Genomic DNA, 10,000 nt, shown 5'->3' on the forward strand with positions numbered 1-10,000 from the left:
AATTAATAAACAAAAACCAGAATTTTAAATTTGCAAAAGACATGATTTTTTTTGTCCCTGGTTTCCATGACCGGTTATGACCAATTATTGAACTCTCTCCTTACCGGCCATTTTCGGATTTTCCCCATAACTTCACACCCAACCGATACAAAAATAGATGTATTTCACTCAAAAACAAAAGCTGTCAGTTCTTGATATAGGTACATATTTCTTTTTTTCTTTTTAGGATAAACGACCTCTTCAACACAGCGTTAATTTACTTTAAATATAGCAAACATTTTTGTTCAAATATTATGATTTACAACATAAATTAGAGACAAAAATTTGGATGCATCGTAACAAATGTGACGATTTTCTTATGGGTTGTAAAGAGAGTGTTACACTTTCTTAATAGGGAAGAAAATTGTAACGTCAAATCTTCAACTTGTCTGGTTCTGAAATCCATGGAAGTGTGTGTGTGTGTGTGTGTGTGTGTGTGTGTGTCCAGTCTATGGTATGACTAGCAATCACTCGGTATTGTATTGAATCATAAGGTCACATAACTATTCTAGTTCCAGGATGTGTAGACAGATTCTTGGGATTACAGGACGTGAAACAGTCAGGATGTGTAGGCAGATTCTTGGGATTAAAGGACGTGAAACAGCCAGGATGTGTAGGCAGACTCTTGGGATTACAGGACGTGAAACAGCCAGGATGTGTAGGCAGATTCTTGGGACTACAGGACGTGAAACAGCCAGGATGTGTAGACAGATTCTTGGGACTACAGGACGTGAAACAGCCAGGATGTGTAGGCAGATTCTTGGGACTACAGGACGTGAAACAGCCAGGATGTGTAGGCAGATTCTTGGGACTACAGGATGTGTAGGCAGATTCTTGGGATTACAGGACATGAAACAGCCAGGATGTGTTGGCAGATTCTTGGGACTACAGGACGTGAAACAGCCAGGATGTGTAGGCAGATTCTTGGGATTACAGGACGTGAAACAGCCAGGATATGTAAGCAGATTCTTGGGACTACAGGACGTGAAACAGCCAGGATGTGTTGGCAGATTCTTGGGATTACAGGACGTGAAACAGCCAGGATGTGTTGGCAGATTCTTGGGATTACAGGACGTGAAACAGCCAGGATATGTAGGCAGATTCTTGGGATTACAGGACGTGAAACAGCCAGGATATGTAAGCAGATTCTTGGGACTACAGGACGTGAAACAGCCAGGATGTGTTGGCAGATTCTTGGGATTACAGGACGTGAAACAGCCAGGATGTGTTGGCAGATTCTTGGGATTACAGGACGTGAAACAGCCAGGATACGTAGGCAGATTCTTGGGACTACAGGACGTGAAACAGCCAGGATGGATGATCTTAATTCAGAAAAGTGAGTGGAGCAGGCACTTATGTTGACAACAAGAAGAAATGAAGTGAGTAGGAAAGTGCCAGAAGACAATAGAGATCGTGGATAGTTCATACGGTAGAGTCACGCTCTTCCCAGCCAGGCAGAGTTGTCGCACCAGTAAGGTTTCATGTTCGATCCCCCATCGCCGCCGACTGTCTATTGTCTTCTGGAACTTTCCTTCTCACTTCATTTCTTGTTGTTATGATGATCTTTCTTTGACGACCAACATTTCGTTAGACTAGAAATTAAGATCCATCACTCTGATGAAACCAGAAGATCAATTCACAAGATTTGTATTCAACACCCTCTGAAAGACTAGTTGTACACTTCCAATGGGATAGGAACCAGTTTATTTGTCATCACACGTTTCTTCCCTTGTACTGTTATTTTTCTTTTTTTTTGAAAACTCAATTTTCTTTATCCCGTTCATTCGGACTTAACACCAAATAGTCACAGTGGGTGACATATTCCAAACACCAACCAATAATGTACACATGCATGCAGTTCGGGGATAATATTTCAATGATTTTTTATCCATTCATATTTTGTTTTTTATTTTTTTATATTAATCATGCCTGTAAATTGAAATAAGGCCGGAACAAATGACGTTGTCACTTACTTTTGGAGGTTTCTTTCTCTGCATAAAGATATGCGAATTGTTATAATAATAAAATGATTATCGTCATCATCATCATCATCATCATCATCATCATCATCATCTATCATCATCATCATCATCCTCATCATGATCATCATGATCATCATCATCATCATCATCATCATCATCATCATCATCATCATCATCATGATCATCATCATCATCATCATCATCATCATCATCATCATCATCATCATCATCATCATCATCATCATCATCATCAACCATCATCATCATCAACATTATCAATATATTCGTCATCATCAACATCAAGATAATCGTAATCCATCAGCGCGGGGTTGGATAGTTCATATGGTAGAGTTGTCGTACCAGTAAGGTCTCGGGTTCGAGCCCCCATCAACGCCGCGAAGTTGTTATTCTCTGTTGTCTTCTGGAACTTTCCTTCTCACTTCATTTCTTGTTACCATCAGCATAAGTGCCTTCTCCACTCACTATTCTGATTTGATATAGTTTGCAGTCTACACACAGCAAATTAAAATGTACCTTTGTGAAAACTACTGGGAAAGCATCTTTTTCGTGTTTTTAATAGACATTTCAAATCTCTCTCTCTCTCTCTCTCTCTCTCTCTCTCTCTCTCTCTCTCTCTCTCTCTCTCTCTCTCTCTATCTATCTATCTATCTATCTATCTATCTATCTATCTATCGATCTATCTATATATTATATAATATAACTCTCTCTCTCTCTCTCTCTCTCTCTCTCTCTCTCTCTCTCTCTCTCTTCTTTGACCACTCTCTAGTTCTAATAGGGGAAAAGTCGTGACATCAAACACTCCACTCTTTTGGTTCCTAAATCACTGGGGAGTGTGTATATAACCAGTTCTGTGGAGTACCTACGAATAATGAATAGGTTACATAAATGTGACATAACTATTTCAGTAGCAGGATGTATAGGCAGATTCTGTGGATTATGAGGCGTAAAAGAGTGAGGATGGATGATCTTTATTGACGACCAGTAATTTTTTAGACTAGAAAAGAAGAAGACCAATAACACAAGATGTGTATCCAGTCCTCCGAGTGGTTTTACACTTCCAATGGAATAGGAACCAGTTTTCTGACATCACACTTTTCTTCCCTTGAGGTTACCTCCCCCCCCCCCCCCCCAACCCTCTCCCCATCATTTACCTTCTCTTCCATGCTGTATGCGATATTACTGGGAGACACGGACTCCACAAACGCCTGCAATTCTGGAGTAGTCAAAGTCAACATTGAGCTCTTGATGGGGTTGATGTTACAGATGGTCACTGCAGGGAACGCTAAAGTACTGAACCCGAGAGTGACCACCGAATGAGTGTCGTACCTGAAATTTAATAGCGTCCAAAGGGTAGGGTCAAGAATGAATGAATTTGGCATCACTTATGGGGCAGCGTGGCTCAGCGGTAGGGTCTTTGCTTCGTACCCGAAAAGTACCGAGTTCGATCACCCACCAATGTTCTGTGTGTGGCCTTGAGCAAGTCACCTCGCACGAGCTCACTTTGCATTGCTGCTCTGCGGCTGACACCTGGGTTATTCCAGTCTTCCCTTGGAATAGACCCTAGAGACAGCGGATGTTGCAAATCAAAAATAAAATACATTTTCTCTATCAAGAGTATTCTGACCAATCTTACGACGAAGTCCCAGGTTTGAGAGATTTTGCCAAGACGAGGGTGATTTCAAATCGATCTATATTTAACACACGAGTCTTCTGGATAAATTGAGCTTTCTTAAATCGAGCTTTTATATAGCGCAATATCCATTAAACGTGCCCAAAGCGCTTTACAAGGGATTCCTGGCCAACAGCGACATTTAACATGTAGGACGGGACTATGCGCCGAGCATACCACTGTCATACCACTGTCATACCATTTAAAAAATAAATATTTTGTATACCACTAAACAACATAGCCGCTAAACATTTTAACACGTTGTTTTTGTGTAGAGTATGTTGTGGCTATGTGGTCTTGTGGTATGACACTCGCTTTCGGATCGGAAGGCCATGGGTTCGAGCCTCGCTCGCTCGGTGCAAAGTCGAGTCCTTGGAAAAGGCTCTTTACTCGCATTCTCTCACCGTACTCAGGTGTAAAATGAGTACCTGGCCGTTAACAGCGTTGTCTTTGCCCGAAAAAATTGTAATATCGCCTAACAGGCGTCATGTCTCTTTCTAATTGTTACGTGTTGCTGTTGATCAGGGACCTCTAGTAAAGCACTTTGAGCACGCTAGGTTGATATTGCGCTATATAAAAGAACTTAGTGTCAAAAAGTTAATTCAACCAACACGTACTGGGACATGAAGGGTTCTTCAATGCTTTGCACTCTATAAGTCTTCATAATTTAAAAAAAATGTAAATTATTTTGTTTCCACCTCTCTCATAAATAGTAACACGAAATAATATCAAGCTCGGAATGGTAATTCTTATGTCCGTTTTCAAGTGTTCAATATCACTCCTGGGTGTTGTCGAAATATCTTGTCTACGTCCTCTCTCTATCCTGATGTAAATGGGTAGCTCGGTCTTTTAGATCTGAAGGAAAATTTGTTTTTCAATAGCCAGACGTCCATATAAAAGGCAATCGGCAAACAATTTTCATATCGATCTTTTGCGCTAGTGAAACCAGTTTTATCTCCGGCTGTGAGCTTTACGGTTTTAAGGGACTTATTTTTGTCCAATGTTATCCCATCCTAGGCAAATATATCCTTACTATGTTATCCCATCCTAGTCAAATATATCCTTACTATGTTATCCCATCCTAATCAAATATATCCTTACTATGTTATCCCATCCTAGTCAAATATATCCTTACTATGTTATCCCATCCTAGTCAAATATATCCTTACTATGTTATCCCATCCTAGTCAAATATATCCTTACTATGTTATCCCATCCTAGTCAAATATATCCTTACTATGTTATCCCAACCTAGTCAAATATATCCTTACTATGTTATCCCATCCTAGTCAAATATGTCCTTACTATGTTATCCCATCCTAGTCAAATATATCCTTACTATGTTATCCCATCCTAGTCAAATATATCCTTACTATGTTATCCCGTCCTAGTCAAATATATCCTTACTATGTTATCCCATCCTAGTCAAATATATCCTTACTATGTTATCCCATCCTAGTCAAATATATCCTTACTATGTTATCCCGTCCTAGTCAAATATATCCTTACTATGTTATCCCATCCTAGTCAAATATATCCTTACTATGTTATCCCGTCCTAGTCAAATATATCCTTACTATGTTATCCCATCCTAGTCAAATATATCCTTACTATGTTATCCCATCCTAGTCAAATATATCCTTACTATGTTATCCCGTCCTTGTCAAATATATCCTTACTATGTTATCTCATCCTAGTCAAATATATCCTTACTATGTTATCCCATCCTAGTCAAATATATCCTTACTATGTCATCCCATCCTAGTCAAATATATCCTTACTATGTCATACCATCCTAGTCAAATAGATCCTTACTATGTTATCCCATCCTAGTCAAATATATCCTTACTATGTCATCCCATCCTAGTCAAACATATCCTTACTATGTCATCCCATCCTAGTCAAATATATCCTTACTATGTCATCCCATCCTAGTCAAACTATCCTTACTATGTTATCCCATCCTAGTCAAATATATCCTTACTATGTCATCCCATCCTAGTCAAACATATCCTTACTATGTCATCCCATCCTAGTCAAATATATCCTTACTATGTCATCCCATCCTAGTCAAACATATCCTTACTTACGCATAATATTCCTTAAATAGATAATAGAGATGGAAGCACATGGCGACGAAGCCCGCAGCAAACAGGATGGCCCAGCCAACCTTGGCGTACCACACACTGGATACGTGGATATAAGGCACTCCCTGAAATTGGACAGAAAACGGGTTTATAATGGCCTGAAATCCAAGGTTAATATGGTAGGAAGTTCTAGAGAAATGGTCGAAGTGTGGTCTGAAGTATTTTTGATGCATCAGGTTGTTCAGAAAAGCTGGTCCCTGTGTGGCAATTTTGTGCGTTTATTTTATTTAACGAATTTTACACAAAGTTTTTTTTTACAAATATGAGTTTTTATTATGTTAAATTGTAATAACGTCAACAATAATTTTAAGTGTTATTTAAGTGTTGTTAAAATCAGCATGGCAAAATAAGTAGCGTTTGTTGTTTTAAATGCGCGTCTTTTAGTTTAAATCATAAGACTATGCTGAGAGCTGGACAGGAAAACTTTATCATGGTTTTTTTTTCTTGTATATTTCTTTCTTGCTTTGTCTGGCACCTTCCATACACGTTCTTTCTCTTCTATTCCACAGTTTTTCTGCATTTTGCCATTTCTCAGCCAATCATTTACATTATTAAAAAAAATAAAATTAACGACCTAATGTAGAGAATTATTTACTGTTTCATAAAACACTCAATTACTCAATTTTGTTAAACGTGAGCTTGAGCTTTTATATAGCGCAATATCCACTAAACGTGCTCAAAGCGCTTTACAAATGGCCTCTGACGAACAGCAACACATAACATGTAGAACGAGACATGACGCCTGTTAGGCGATTTTACAAAAAAAAATTTCCGACATACACAACGTTGTTAACAGCCAGGTACTCATTTTACCCCTGAGTACGTTGAGAGAATGTGAGTAAAGAGGCTTTTTTTCAAGGACTCAACTATGCGTCCAGCGAGCGAGGCTCGAACCCAGGACCTTCCAATCCGAAAGCGAACACTAGACCACATAGTCGCAGGAAATTTCCTCGGAGCCACTTATAGATAGCATGCGCTTGGCTAAAAAAAACTCACAACAGTGCCACCCGGAAGTACTCGTAGAACGGACCAACACACAAAACTGTGTGTAACCTTGAACGTTTATAGTTTGATTAATAGCAGAGGGAATTAAGGGCAAAAAATAGCTCAATTGTGCAAACGAATGATGAAAGCATGAAACTTTCAGGGATTGTAAAACACGTCAAGGGCTACAAAATGTGATAGAGAAGCACTTCCAGCGATGTCTGTGAGCCAAGAAATTAAGTAAATAAAAGTTGATATTTTTAAATCGGCAACAATATTTATCATGGCGTCCGATGTGTGAATGCGACATATCATTGTGACAAACACGAAGCGGCGCGAAGGTAGAAGCAGAGTGGAGGGTTGCGGGTCGGTGGAAATTACCCAATCGGCTGACAGTTTCCAAAAAGTTATTTTTAGAATGGGCCAATATTGGGGCTGGCCGTGATGTTTGAAGGAAACATAAAACGTAAACCGGTGTTGACTCATTTTATAACTCTTTGTTAGCATGGACTGGTATTGATATAATCATATTACTATACACAGTTACATAGAATTATTTCATTGATTGAAATGTAATGGTGGGTATGTTCTCTCTCTCTCTCTCTCTCTCTCTCTCTCTCTCTCTCTCTCTCTCTCTCTCTTATATTATTATATATATAAATATATATATTATATATATATATTATATTTCTCTCTCTTTTCTCTCTCTCTCTCTCTCTCTCTCTCTCCTCTCTATTCTCTCTCTTTCTCTCTTTCTCTATCTTCTCTCTCTCTCTCTCTTCTTCTCTTTCTTTCTTTCTCTCTCTCTCTCTCTCTCTTTCTCTATCTCTTTCTCTCTCACTCCCTCCACCACCACCGTGCTTTAGGCATTGATCATTGTAAAGTACTGTATTAATTATGGCTTTACCTATGAAAATCACACACAACGAGAAATGTATTTTCTCACCTTGAGATATGCAAATCGTATATATGCACATGCTTACAAAACAGATTGTGCCTTAGGTGAATGACTAGTTGATCAAATTGTGTTAACGTCATTTAGGTCATATAACCGCCAAAAAGTTGGACATAGAAGAACCCCATTAGTGATAAATTAAGTAAACATATGTATGCAAACATTTTATATAGATAGTACCTAATATTGAACATTGTTCGTTTGGATGTTTTCATGCACGATGGCAAAAATCATTGGTTCAAATGACTGGAAAAAGTGTTTGATTTTTGCCAAATTGATTCATCTGAAAAATTGATTTGTCCAGCAAATTCTAAACTTCCAAACAAGGACCAAGGATATATAACCTTTCTAGAAAATCTAAAATCAATACAATTCGTTAGCTGATAGCAATGTCAAAACACATCTTAATGGAACTCTTGAAGAATTGAAATCGAACAATGCAAAATGGCATCGGTCTTGTCGAGTGAAATATAACTCTAATGCAATTAAAAGCCTCCAAGACAAGAAAAACAAAGAAGAAAAGCATGAATTTAGACTAGAAGCGAACATTACAATATCTGATTTTGATTTTCAAGATCCATCTTGAGTATCGAATTGCCAATTGAAACAAACCCATCAGTTGTCAAAACTTATCAAGAAGTTTAAAAGTGAGTGCACCACTAGAGGCTGTGGAAATAACTATGCACACCCCACCCGGTTCAAAGAGCGGCTTTTGAGAGTCTTTCCAAGCATAGAATTCTATTCTTCTGGGCGAAATACATATGTAGCACACGGTAGCAAAGTTGCTGCGTTATTAGTAAAGAATCAAAAGGAACAAGCAGATGATAATGCAATGTCTTTGTGGCGTGCAGCAAAAACTATCCGACAAGACATCATTCGCAAATGCCCGCAATGGGACATAGGGATTGGAAGTCAAGAAGGCGCAGTGCCTAACTCCCTGTTGACATCAAAATGATTTTGGTTGGATCGTCTCCTTCAGAAAGGTCAGATTCCAGGCATCAAGAAAGCCTATTTATATCACAACTTATTGTGTCAAATACCAAAAATAAAAAAAACCGGGCCGACTTTTCAAAAAAAGACAATCGCAGATTAAAGAGACGCCATTACCGTTGTATGAAAGATGTTTTTTATACACACATACAAGATCAAAGATAATTGACACATTATTTTCGCTAGGGTTGTGTTCCTCATACAAACGTATGTTGTCATTGTCATCGGATATCGCATCAGCAGCTGAAAATAGATTCGAAGAGGAAGGAATTCTTTGCCCAATCAACCTGAAGAAAGAACTTTTTACTGTTGCTGCTGTTGATAACATTGATTATAACCCAAGCTCAACAACTCACAAAAACTCTGTCCACGGAACAAGTATCTCCATGTTTCAGCAACCTACAAATGATGAGTCCGGTGTTGATCGAGAAAAGTTGAATATGAATACTTCTGACGTCATTCACACAGACAGCAATATTTTGTCGGATTTTCTAAAGGTCGCCCAAGAAATTGCATTTGGAGTTAAACCAAATATACCTGCAACAAAACTGCTCCGTCGAACATTATTTCAAACATGACAAATGACCCTTATATGACAGAAGAAACGGACTGGCTACAACGTGTTTCATCAAATTACTTGGAACAGGATGTAAAAACATGGGCTGGATTTCATTCTGAACGCTCTTTGTCTCATAATATGCCGAAATTCATCAATACAATGCTTCCGTTGTTGGAAGAACAAGCAAACAAAGGAAACCAAACATCATTACGGATCATCACGTCACCCAGCTCGAGACCTTTACTGTCACTATGTACGACAAAGCATTAGATTGCACAGTTGTTAATGCAGCAAGAAAATATTTATTTTGCCAAAAAAGGTCGTGCAATAGAGAGACTTCCTCCCCACAAGAAGTGCATTACAGCAACACATTAAACGGGTGGCATATCAAGCTGGCTATGTTTTGAGCTCTGCAACAGAAAAAGATCCTGTACTACCATCACCTCTGGAATGAGGACTGGAAAATGGACGGATGAAAGCTCTTACTATACTGGTCATCACAGCCGGAAGTATCAAAAGTGTGCCAACAACTTGTCAAATGTGGCTGCAAGAAAGGATGCACGTCCCGATGCAAAGGTTTGCGAGCCAGCTTACCATGCACAGACTTATGTCGATGTAGAGGATGTCATATCATAAACAATTAGGTAGGTTGAA

At 38.8% G+C, this 10,000-nt stretch overlaps 1 protein-coding gene across 2 annotated transcripts in view; it reads right to left on the minus strand.

The window, feature by feature from the left end:
- Positions 1-10,000, minus strand: part of LOC144970443 (uncharacterized) — a 57,804-nt gene that overhangs the window by 34,057 nt on the left and 13,747 nt on the right. For both annotated transcript variants that reach the window (XM_078910093.1, XM_078910104.1), the window contains 2 exons: positions 5,802-5,923; positions 3,194-3,368 (listed from right to left, as the gene is read on the minus strand). In XM_078910093.1, the coding sequence (XP_078766219.1) occupies positions 3,194-3,368; positions 5,802-5,923 (297 nt within the window). The remainder of the gene's footprint in view (positions 1-3,193; positions 3,369-5,801; positions 5,924-10,000) is intronic.

This window comes from Berghia stephanieae, chromosome 1 (assembly GCF_034508935.2).
Source record: "Berghia stephanieae isolate SIO BIC M18660-M18661 chromosome 1, UCSD_Bste_1.3, whole genome shotgun sequence".
Taxonomy (NCBI): Eukaryota; Metazoa; Mollusca; class Gastropoda; order Nudibranchia; family Aeolidiidae; genus Berghia; species Berghia stephanieae.